Here is a 12,990-nt window from a genome sequence, read left to right as displayed (position 1 = left end):
TATCACTGGACTCCTATGAAAAGCATCATGTATCCATTACTACACAGGAAAAAAAATAATTCTTGTAGCAAAACAGCGTAAGCAGAAACATTTGGGGTAGAGGTGAGAAGAAAAAAAAATAAATCAGGGAAAATGCAATCTCATGGTGAAATGGCCAGGGAGCATGGTAGCCCAATACCGTCAAGATTAATCTGCTACTTCACCAGTTTCCCAATTGGAAGAATAACTATTTTGGAGAGCAGCACAGTTTCCCCATTTGGATTCAACCGGCAGATTCCAGAATAGTTGGAATTTAGAAACCTGATCCAAATTCACCATGGCAGAAAATGGTGCATCCCTCACTTAACACCCACACACCACTGTTAGAATTAAAGGCATACTGCCAGTCCGAAGTACTAAAATTCTCTCCAGAGCCTCTTCTACCTGACGCATAACAGAGCTCTTACCAACAGATGATGCTTGTAGTGTTTTTCAGCCAGCCCACACTGTCGAGTCTCTTCCACACATAGTACAACATCTGTCACTGAGTTAAAGTACCTTTTACACAGAAACATCCATCCCGATACATACACAATCTTCTCCCACAGAGGGGCACTAGATCTCCATCTACATTTGCTTCAATATTTGAATTTCCAGCACTATTACCTGCACAAGTTTTGATTACAGTGAAGTTTTTAGATTTTGCTGGCTTATCACAATACACTTCTGATTCACTGTTACGGAAGGAATTCCTCCCCCACCTTAAATTATCTTCTGCACGCTCTTAGCTGTCAACAGGCTAACATACTGTAATTGCAACAGTTTTATTAATTGTTAGTATGGCCTTACATACATCTTTTAATGATAACATGTTTGTTGCCACCCACACTACTGCACAACATTCCTGCTTATTAACCAGATCTTGCCCCCACGGGAATGCTTTTAATCTGTCCCTGCTAGGGACTAAATATAGATTGGATACAATGCTTCCAGTGTGCAAAGACTCTCCATAAGGCAATCCTTGCTGCTAGTTTTTCCATGTCCTTTTGGTGAGCATGCATTCTTCTTCTGCACTCCCATGACAGCCGCCAATCAGAGAAATACTGACAGACTATCCTGCTTCGATGATGCTCTTGGGCCAGCTCTAGAAAACAAACACACAAATTATTCATGCCTTGTTCCATCCTGGGATCATTTATGTCAGATGAGGCCATGACATTTAAGCCGCTGGTTCTGAAGTGACAGAAGCTCTAACACTGAAAAACGGTGGTAAGAATTCACAGTAACAATCAGCTATGGACTATATTCTTCCTATTCATCACAAAAGCAATTTTAAAGCAGTAACATACTGTATGACTTAAGAAGGGGAAGCTAAGACGCTGTGTCACTTGTTCAACATACACAAGCTTGCTTACATTTCAGCATGCTCCTGTTACTAGTTCCCAGATATCCAAGCTGGATTCTTTTCCACTACCACCGATCAACAGGCAATTCACACAAATGTCTGAACTCATTCCAGTGACTTCAAGGGAAGAAACAAAAGAACTGATGGTAATAATCTTTGCCATCCTGTACCAGTTGTGTTTTGTCTGATTATCAAGAAAATCCACACATGGATTGACTGATAATAGTCCTGAATACATTCTTCTCCCAGGTATCTCAGTCAGAATATAATATGCAATGTGCAAGTTTCCGTCAAAGGAACTGTAAAGTTTTTTCTTTTAAATCACATGGAAAGCAGGTGATCTTCCTGACAGTTCAGTATATAACCTTAGCCAGCCAGGCCTGCAACAGTGTACAGTCCAAGTTGCATCTCATCATCTGTTGAGCAAGCAAAAACATTGCAGCATCTCCTAGAATAGAAAAACACATCACTGTGCCCTAAGCAAAGGGGCTGAGCCCTGTTCTGTCCTAACTCACAATCTTCACTCACCATTCTGAAGTTTCTTTGCTCTGTGGAGGTTTAAGTATCCTAGCCATGCTTCCATGCATCTCTTCAATTCCCAGTGCCGATGGTGAGTTACTGCCCTAGTCTCCTTCTGCTTGTCATTCTGGCTATATAAATACAGCTCTCGCCACTGCAACCAAGCCTGACAAAACAATTGAGGAGGGAGGGCAAGAGGACAAGATTGGGGAAGTAGAACAAAGAAGAGAAGAGGAAGAACACACAGGCAATAGGAAATTCCATGGAAGATCTAAAGGTGAAAGCCATGAGCAATGAGGTTCCTCCCCACAAGGGGGGGGGAAAAACCCAAAAACAAATGCCAAAGAAATGTCATAGAATATCTCAAGTTGGAAGGGAGCCATAAGGATCATCGAGTCCAACTCCCTGGTCCTTGCAGGACTACCTAAAACTAAATCATATGACTAAGAGTATCGCCCAGGTGCTCCTTGAACTCTGAGAGGCTTGGTGCTGTGACCACTTCCCTGGGGAGCCCATTCCAGTGACCAATCACCCTCTCAGTGAAGAACCTTTTCCTAATGTCCAATCTGAACTTCCCCTCACGCAGCTTCATTCCATTTCCTCATGTCCTAATACGTTCTTCCAATCATCTTCCATTGCAACTTGCAAAGCAAATGAGTATAAGGCCTATTTTTGATTAATCTGGAATATTAGTCACACGTGCATGCAACTTCAACATGAGAAATGGTAGTAGCTGAAGCTCCTGGGACTTACTCGAAATTGCAGGCTCTGGGCCCAATGCTGCAGAGCCAAAATACTCATTTTATGCCCAGTGCAGTTCTGGTAGTGTCGTCTTCTCCACACTGCCCATGATACGCTGCCAAAACAATGTTACAGACATGTTCAAAAGCAGGCTCCATAGTTTGGTGCAAAAAATCACCACCTTCTCTCTGGAAAAGGGTGTGAACAACAATCTTTTAAATTCACAGTCTATGAGCATACCAGAAGAATTCAGACACACACACACACCAAAAAGAAGAAAAAAATAAAAATTTAACCTGGAACAAAGTCACTGCAGGAAAAGATAACAAACCACAAGTAAAACCTATGGCCTTGTAGTCAGTGCCTCTCTGCCTGTTTCCATTCCATTCTTACCGCAAACAGCTTTTTTCCCTGAATACCAGTGCCACAGTTCGCATCCCATGTTTTGTCCTTTGAACATCAACATAAACCAGCCAACGCTGCCAGGTCCTGAGCAATTTTTGCTTCTTTGCTGTGCACAATAAAAAAAATTACAGCATCTTAAGTTCATGTAAGAATCTGGCATTTTTTAACCACTCCGTAACACCACTTGTCCCCAACCTCCCATCCCCTCAACCCGCAGTGACACCTCGTGGGAAACCCTGAAACAGCTGCCACCAGAGCCTCAGCCTCGACCATCCATCCTGGCTGAGGGTGTCCCACTGACAAGAATCTCTGAAATGCTGACAGCATCATGCCACTTGTTCAGAGCAGCGTGAATTATCAGACAATGCCACTGCTTTGTCTTCAGTGCTTACAGGGTATATAATTGTATAACAATATTCAGCGTAACAACCTTATTGGGTAAGAATGACAGGATTTTCTTTGGTTCATTTTAAAAAAGTTCATCAGGTTCACCAGTAGCTTTTCAAGAGTTACTCTCTATTACAAGCAGAGAAATCAACCAGAAACAAGTTAAGTTTATTTAGCAGGCTGGTCCCGCAGCTAAAACCAGAAGTGGTGTCACAAATTCCAGTTTAACACTTTATGCAGCGCACTGCACTTTCTCCTCACAACAGCCTGGCTTGTCAGAACTGACACTATTGAAGCAAAGGTATTAGAAAAAACATCACTGATTTTATGCCACTTCACACTTACACTAAAAAAACCCACCACGCTTTTTTTTTTTTGTAAGATTTCCTTGTGATCAGGTGAATCAAGTATTAACCTACCTTAAAAGAGATCACTTTTCTATCTTTTTGACTAAGTAACACACAGTTGTTTCTGTAAGTACTCTGGCCTCAGTAAGAAAGGAAATCTAGGTAGCCTATCAGTTTCTTTCCAAAGGTGCCAGTCTATATAATGTTCTGAGGCTACATTCATATGCAAAGAAACCAGTTAACTTATTTTCCAAATCAGGACAGAACAAAACCACAGTATCATCTTTAAAAGAGGGTCATCCTCCTCTTCAGGGAAACAGATATACCCTGAAACCAAAGGAAGTTGCAACCAATATAGGCAACTTCATCATTAGGACAAATCCATTGCAGAACAAAGAATCTATACAACAAGACAGAGGGCACTTCAAAAGCTTGGGCTTCTTTTCAATTGCAAGACACAAGCTGGAAGGAATAGTGAATACAGATAAAATATGTGCAGTTAATACCACAGGGAATTATTATCTAATTTCTATAGCCACAGCTGATAGAGAATTCCAATAACACACTCTATTGAAAAAATACCTATTTGAACACACATAGTGATAAAGTAAAAAAAAACCCAAACAAAAAAAAAACCAAACCACCCGCCCAAAAACAAGTAACAATCCAGAGCAGATGGAGAGGCCCTTAAGCTTATTCACTGGCATCCCTAAGTAACTATAGAGCCATACAGGAGTGCATCTAACGGAACCCCCCCCGCCAGCTTTAGACAGGCAACCATCTGTACCTAAAAGCATTACACTTCCATAGGGTGGGGGAGGTCCATGTGCAAACATGCACACGGGACAGAGATTCTATGTAAGTATTTCCCTTGGAAACTCCCATCTCAAAATAAAGGTAGTTACACCCAAATAAAAGTAGTTACCATCACTTCACTTACCATGAGATTCTGCAACATAATATTTGTTCCTCTTCCCTTGTTGCTGGCATACATAGGCTCTCCAAGCCTTGAATATCAAATTATGGAGTAAATGGCTGAAAAATGAGAAAAGCACCATTCAGTGACATAGCTACCAATGCGTAGAATTAGAATTCTTTCAAGTTCAGTTGCACTCTAAAGTTCCATTGGATAGGAAATTCTTACTTCATCCTAAAACAACAAAAAAAAAAAAGAGGGGAAGAAAAATATGAAAATAAGCAATGAAGACATTGCTCTTGGCCTAGAGATAACTGTTGATGTAACTTGCTTACTGGTATTAATAACTCTTTCAGAAGCTAAGGAAAACTTCTGATACTGCTATATAGGCACAATAATAGGAAGTCATTTCACAAACCTGTAATGGCTGTCCGCTCTGAGGCTGAGCTTCCTTTCTCTGCAAACAGTCCACCACTCCTTCCAGACTCCAAAAGATTTTTGAAGAATCTTCTGGTCACAAAAGCATCTAAACAGTTGAAAGATTTGGACGTGGGAAACTTCATACAGGTTTCCAGGTTGACCACAAATCAGTTTTAATGAAGATTATGCTACCTCTTTTCCAGTCTTGTCTGATTAGCCTAACATAACTTAATTGCATTTTAAAAAAACACTACCCTACTGTGACACTTTATTCCAAGACTCTGAAGTATGACAAGAAGCAATCAGCTTACTGACTGTAAATACTTCACAAAAAGCCAAGGAAGGAAAGGCAGATGTTGTTAACTGACTTGCGAAACATCAGAGTGCCCATTGACTTTAGTCCTATGAACAACTCGCATCTTTTATCCTCAGTTCTCTCAGTTCTGCATTTTACTCTAACAACCAGAACAGTTGATAAATAATGATACATGTATTTTGCTTGCTAATTTTGCTCTTTGTTATTTTAACACAAAATATTTTTATGTATAGAAATAAACACAAAAGCTACTTCAGATTTTATAATGCTTTGATATTTCCATTGCGTTCTTAAAAACAGCATGCTGATCTTAAGTCATCCCAAATTTAAAATCTTCCCAAAGAATACTTAAATAGGCTTAAGAACTCCTTCAGCAAGTTGCACATCATCTGTGCCAAAAACAAAGCTGTTCATCTGCTCATGTACATTCTCCTTCCAATGGATGCTAAGCCATGCACGAAATGGATTCACAAGTCACGTATGACCTTCAAATTCTTTAACCCCAGTAGAACAGTCTCTGCTTTTATACCCAGATTTAAGTAACACGCCTGAGCACGTAAGAAGCGATGGTACATTTCAGCGAATTGTTAACAACTAAAAAATCAAATATAGGAGGGTGTAATGAGGGAATTCGGATTTTGATCACCTAACTAAAAAATAACAGTCATAATAATAATTGCTATTTCAAGAAATTAATTTTATTTTAAAATATTCTCTCAAATTTTTTTGCATGTGGTCAAGAAGACCTGGGCCGCAGCCTAAGAACCAGAAAGTCTCATCAACTGGAGTAGGAATACTTTCAAAAAAATTTCTCATCTCTTTGTATTTGTGATGGAGAGAAGGAAAATAGAAGAACCCAGGAAAACATACAAGCTAACAAACAAAAAGCACACAAGTCCAGACTCACAACCTTTGATCACAACTATCCCACTAGCTTGATGAAATTGGTCATGTCTGTAACAACAGGATTAGGCCTAGAATACCTAGAGGTCCCTCAGTGAAACACATATGAATCCTCTCACAAGTTGCATTTCACAGCTACCTACCCCAAGCCAAGTTGCTAAGTCATTCCAAGCACTCAAGCAGAAAAGAAAAAGAAAAAAGAAATGAGCTATAGGTTAATTTTTTGGACTTGGTGCATTAACAGAACATTGCAAATAAAAGCTATGAAGAACTGGGGACTCAAATCTAAAAAGGCAATTGCTTATGTTCCTTGCTCAACTTTATAAGATGTATTTCCACCCATCCTCCTAAAAAAAAAAAAAAAATCATTGTCCTGAATTTACACACAGCCAAAGTAGTGCAAATTCAGTGTATGGGATAGCAAGAATGCTAAGGTTCACAGAACAACATCCATTTACCAGCTAAGGCAGACTTAGAATATATTTGATATAATACAATGAAATTGGAGAACTAAAGGCCTGATCTTATTCTGACTGTAACAAATTCAGGTCTTTCCACTGGGAACCGCTTCAGTTCCCAAGGGTGTGGTAAAACAAGAATGAACACGCAAATTAAAGCAAAACAAGAAAAGAGTATCAAAGTGTTGGTTTTCAGTTGCTGACAGAACACTAACAACAGAAACGGATCATCTGCCACAGGTATTTCAAAGTCAGACAGATACAAAGCATATACAGATATACATTAAGAGCAGCACAAACAACATGAACCGAATTTCAAGATCTATCTCTAGTTATAACTTTCAAAAATTGTTAAATTTAAAGCAAATATGACAATCGTACTCCATCATTTATATGCCTGTGCAGTTCAACTTCATCAAGACAACCACAATTCCTATGAATTTAGTCAGTAAAACTTAAACATGATTATTAAAAACAAACAAAAAGCAGGAGCAAGAAGGGTATTCAAAGAAACCTTCAAATGATCTCAAGAGACATCCAAATATTTTCTTGGCAGCCAGTACTCTCTTAGCCCAATGATACAGCACTGAACTATATGAAAAACAAACAAAAAAACAACAGAAAAACCCAGAAAACCCCACCCTTGACTTCTGGAACTTTTATCTACCTGACTTTGGAAGGGAGAACTTGTCCAAATGTCTTTTTTGCCCATAGATAGAAGAATTTCCTTGCTAGATATCTGGAATATAAGGAAAGGTTAGTTGTCTTTGTACTCTGTTAATTCCCAGGCAGCAGTAGAAGTAGGAACTTTTACACTAGTTTCAGTAATAAAACTAAGGGTCTGGTTTTAGAGAGATCAATGCATATATGAAATTAGTACCTTTAACAGGACTAGTCATCGAGCCTTAATAGAGGCCTACACATCATTGCAGGAGTTGAATTGGGACATACTTGTTTAGGAAACCTAGGCAGCTGAAATGGCTTCCAAGCAGCCCACTTACACCCAGTGATACTATTGAGCAGGCTGCTGATTAACTGGGGAGCCTTTTTGTAATTTAGAAGCAATAATACCACTGTTTCCCTTAAGTCAACCAGCTGAGTCAAACTTGTTTCCAGGATACTTGAGCCAATCTAATGTTTAGCCCCGAAACCAGATCTTCCTTCTTCCCACCTCCCCCCACAGCAGTTCAGCTTCTCACCAAGCTTCTCCAAGTACCAGTTCAACTCACTAATCTGTGACTGTAATATTATCACCCTTTTTTCCAAATGGATTTAAGAGTTAATTGGCTCACAGAGAGCCCAAATAAGCACCAAAGCCAGCACAAGGTAATTAAAGCACACAGCCATGAACAGGACCTCCCTCTTTCAGCAAGTCTGAGTTGCTAAATCAGTCCCACTTGTTCAACAAATACTAGGCTTTTAATCTCTAAACAATTACCATCCCACTTTTGTCAAGATCCCTTCAACAAACAAAAGAAGTAAAGAAACACAAGAAGAGGGCAAGACTAAATCATTACACCTGGCAGTCCCCATCAAAGCATAATGTTAAATAGCTATTTTTTAACTTTACATTAAAAAAATCAAAAATGTACAAAATCTGACTGTGCCAATGCATGTCCTCAAGTTACCACAAGGCATCTTCAGAACTGTCGGGTGTGCCTGTGAATAAAACCTTTGCCTTAGCCTGTGCTCATACTACTAAAAACAGACTTCTCCAGGTCTGATCCCCCTGCTCCATTCAGTGAAAATTATGGTTTATACTTATCACCTCATTTGGAATTCTTTTAACCTTCTTCTCTGATGCCAGGTATACCCAACTTGATCCAGATTGTCATGACCTTTGTCCTGAAATTGATGTCTGGCAGATTGGGGAGCAACAGATTGCCCAGTTGCACACCTTTGACAGCTAGGTAGTTGTTGGATTTCATGCGTCTTCAGAGATTTTGAACTTAAAAGGCAAGAAGAAATATTTTGTGTAAAACTACATTAACTGCAAAGAAGTGGCATTATTTCAATAAATGAATTTGTAACAAAGGTATACAATCACATATAGAAGTTGACAGACACAAGATGTTAAAACACATTTCCTGCCTCTCTATCAGGCATTTTTCACTATCTGGAATTTTAAAGTCGTTTCCCCAAGACAAGCAGAAAGACATTTTGGTGCAATCACATCACAGATCATTCCTTTCTCCTCTAAAGTTGAAATGAAAAGGCACTAAAATGCATTTGTGCTTCCCCTCCCATGTGTGTACATACAGTGTGCTCTTACAGAGAAGATTTGAATGTGTTTTTCTGCCTTTTATTCTCAAACATACCAAGGTATTCTGTCTATTGCTGAAAAATTCTCGATGACTAGGGAACTGAAGTGAGAATTTTCCATTTTAACATGAAATGCACTTACATATACAGTTCTTTTACAAGGAACTCTTTCCTAGTTTTGTTCCTATTTTAGTTAAATGTGTCTTTAAAAAAATTAAAAATCCCTTTCTGTTTTTACATATTCATCATTAAAAAGGAAAATTAGGCATATTTTTCCATCATACAGTTTACTTTCACGTGTAGTTCTAATCTGAAAAATAACAAGTATGTTTTTATGAATTGTGAGTATTTTGTCTCAGTAATTTTCTGAAAACAATGATAAAAAAACCCTAACCAGATAAAACTTGCTGAACCAGTTGTATTGAAGCTTCTTTCCCAAAACAAATACTGCCACCACCCTGAAAATTTGCACATTAGAATCACAAACACATTCTTGAACTCCATAACAGGCAACAGAAGAGGACAGGATAGTCTAAAGTCTCACCCTAATAATCACCTGAACTGAGCTAGGAAAAACATGGCTGCAGCCAGAAAAAAATGTTGGTTCCAAAGTTATTGGAACAATCCATACCAGTAAGTTTCAGCAGTTCAGCTGAATAACCGCTCACAGTATTAACAACAAATCATTGTGGGGAAAAAAACCACCACAACAACAAAACCAAAACCCAAACACCCCACCCCCCAAAAGCTCATAGGAGGAAATGCAGTATTTTTGGCTTGTTCCAGCAAGCTGCAAGGAGCTAAAACAAAGCTAATGAAAGAAAACAAGACCTGTATTTTATGCGAGAGAGATAAATTCTTGTTCTCCTATAAAATATTATTTGAATGTTTTCTGAAAGAGCTGGGGCCTGTCCGGCAGACAAAAGAATTCTGTTCACATCAAGACGTGCAGTTAAGGCAACTGTACGCACTTTTGAAGAAAAGCGTTTTAAATTTATGCAAAATAGCTTTCAGCACTAGTTCTTGTACACGGCTATTAGGCCCAATTCCCTTTAAAACCATCTAATCTGCTCCAAATGTAAACCTGGCCTGACCGTATACAATGACAATGTAACACAAAGCGGTCAAAAAAATCAAGCTCGGGTAGAACATGTGAAAGTTTTGTACTAAAGTCTAAGGCATGTGAATACTTAAGGATTTTCCAACATTTTGTAATTTTTAACAGATTATTCCTAAATTTGAAACACTGTATGTGCTACACATATGTAGTGATGACAGCCCTTGTCCATGAGAATTTATGTCAAGTAACCACAAAAAATAAGAGTCAAAGAAGGATCATTTCCCCCTTGTAAAGTTAGAAAACAAATGCATGGGAAGAATAAGAGAACGGACTAGCACCACAGAGTAAATCTGTGCTTAGGCCAACTACTATATCCAAATATCTTACATTCCAGTCTAATACCTCAACCTCAAGAACATCATTTTTATATTTGGGTATTATGATAATGTTAACCCACGTAAAGTTGTGTTTCATGATGGATTTGGGGGGTGTGCATTTGTTTGTTGGTTTTTGCTTTGTTTTTAAGAGAAACACTTTCTGAATATTAATGTTCTATAGAGACTAACAAGCCCTCATACAAGCATAACTCAACTTTCTTTTGTCCCATGCATAAGATGTCATAATTAAAAAAATGAGTTACAGCTAAGGTCTTTAACAAGGTAGCATCTTGTTATTGCTTACCTGCTTCTGGATATCTCCATTTTGCTATAGTTCCAAGTCTGCAGTAAGCAAATGCACTCTCTGCACTGGAACGTTGTATATTAGCTTTGGACAAAGCATAAATTAATTCCCGTTATTTGTGATTAATACATCAAATGATCTATGCTAAATGCAGTCTGTATCTTAACAATGACAGGAATTCCACTCACTCGACCTGCATACGAATAGTGTAATGCAATTCTAGAGGTTTTACATGAAAAGCATCTGCCTACACACTCACAGCCTTGCCGACCCGAACGATAGCGTGCTGACATAATTTATTGGTAATAAAGTCGTAACAGTTTGAATCCTAAGACGGCAACTGTGACTACCCAAATGAAACTGTGCTAGAAAGATGCTCTAAAAAGATGACCCTAAGTTATGTTCCCCTATTTAGAAATACACTAATAATCAAGGGTGACAAAATCAGTACTTAATCAAAGTGCCTCCTTTTCACTAAGCTTCTCTCCCTTCACAAGCAGACAGAAAACACTGAATTCCACCCGGCTCCAGCAAGAACTTCTATATGCACAGAACCTTCCACCTGCCAAAGGTCTCGAGGAGAGTACGACCCTGTGAAAGCACCTGGACTTACGACCAGCAATCCCCTCGTAAGCATGAGGGCCAAAGTGGACGTTGCTGTAAGCCAGGTTTAAGGTGTGACAGAAAAAAAACCCAACAAAAACTTACTGCAGCCAATCTGAGTTTGCCTACAGGAAATTCCTCTCGGCAGAGGGGAATTATAACCTGAACGCGTTTCGTGCTTACGGACCAGCCCTCAGGAACCACACGGTGCCGCTCGAACCCTGCCCTGAGGCGCCGGAGGCCCCGGCCGCGGTGCCCGCCTCCCCAGCCACCCCACGCACGGCTCCCGCCCCGCTGAAGGCGCTGCGGGCCCCGCAGCCAAAGCGGCGCAGCCTCCCCCGCGGGACCGGCCGGCTGCGGGAACGGCTGGGCGAAGGCAGCGCTTCACGGGGCCCCGGCCCCGGCCCCGCAGCGCCGCCCGTAAGCCGGCGGGCAGCAGCGGCAGCCCGGGGGCTCTGCCCTCCCTAATCGAGACGTCCCTGCTCAAGCGGACGCCTGCACAGCTCCGGCCGCCCTCGCAAGCCGCCTCCAAGGGGGGCGAGCGGCAGCGCCAGCCCCGCCGGCAGGCCGCGGGAGGGGCAGAGGCGGCCGAGCGCCCTGAGGGAGGGGAGGGGAGGGGAGACACAGGCCCCCGCGCAGAGCCGCGCCGCCCGCCCTCTGCCCACCCTCACAGCGACAGCAGGATAAGCCCCGCCCACCACCGTGAAGAGGGGCCAGAGCGCCGCCCGCCCGCACCCCTCCCCTCGGCCGCGGCGCCGCAGCGCCCCCCGGCGACGGGGAGCCGTGCGGCCCGGCGGGAGCGCTGCCCGGTCGGGCCGCTGCCCCCGCGCCGGTTAAGGGCCGGCCGAGGCCGCGCTGACCTTGGGCCCTCGGGCTGCCCGGGGGGCGCAGCCATCGCCAGGACAAATATTGGTCGGCTTCAGGTATAAACCGCAGTCCCGAGCAGCGGGAAAGGGGCTAAGTGTGCCCTGGCACTGACCCGCTGCTCACGCTGCACTGCGAGTGGAGGAAAACAAAGTGTTTTGCCATTTCTGTGCCACTGGGCTTTTCTGCTGCAAGTGTCCACTAACCAGGGTCTTACAAAAGATGTGCCTTTAGGAACCAAGAACAGTATTTCAGCTCACAATAGCGATGCACACGAAAGCTGCAGTGGAACACCACACGGCTCTGGGCCTCTCACAGCCAGTGCCTACAGCATCTCGTAACGGCCGCTCAGCGAGAGGCTCGTGGGCCGCCGTTTGCTATCGAGTCTCGCTGTGTATTTGAAAAGCAAACTGGCTAGGAGAAACTTCGCAATAGCTGCAACGCTACCTTATTTATAATACAGCACTTTGTCAGTTAAATAAAAAATAAGAAACGTTTATTTCTGTTTCATTCCACAGGCAACCAGTTTTTAATACTGGTATTCAACTTCATTAGAGACCAGGGAAGAAAACATTTTGTTCACCAGATCCTGCAGGTACTGCCTCGCTCCTGCACAGACCTCTCCGCCACTGGAGTCTGGAAAACTCCGCTGCGCGCCTGTGCGATACCGGGGACGTGGGTGCCCGGGACACGGCTCCCCAACAGCGCCGCAGGCAGACGGAGC

At 41.9% G+C, this 12,990-nt stretch overlaps 1 protein-coding gene across 1 annotated transcript in view; it reads right to left on the bottom strand.

Moving 5' to 3' along the window:
- SFI1 (SFI1 centrin binding protein) overlaps positions 1-10,898 on the bottom strand; it is a 28,933-nt gene extending 18,035 nt beyond the window's left edge. Inside the window, 12 exon segments of the mRNA XM_059827706.1 lie at positions 447-517; positions 962-1,123; positions 1,913-2,069; positions 2,657-2,759; positions 3,038-3,155; positions 4,724-4,818; positions 5,118-5,225; positions 7,464-7,535; positions 8,565-8,749; positions 8,752-8,786; positions 10,800-10,845; positions 10,848-10,898. Coding sequence (XP_059683689.1) covers positions 447-517; positions 962-1,123; positions 1,913-2,069; positions 2,657-2,759; positions 3,038-3,155; positions 4,724-4,818; positions 5,118-5,225; positions 7,464-7,535; positions 8,565-8,749; positions 8,752-8,786; positions 10,800-10,845; positions 10,848-10,898 — 1,203 coding nt within the window.
- Positions 10,899-12,990: the final 2,092 nt, after the last annotated feature.

The sequence above is a fragment of the Gavia stellata genome, chromosome 21 (assembly GCF_030936135.1).
Source record: "Gavia stellata isolate bGavSte3 chromosome 21, bGavSte3.hap2, whole genome shotgun sequence".
Lineage (NCBI taxonomy): Eukaryota > Metazoa > Chordata > Aves > Gaviiformes > Gaviidae > Gavia > Gavia stellata.
Note: the sequence above shows the minus strand (reverse complement) of the source record. Positions and strands in the feature narration are given on the sequence as shown.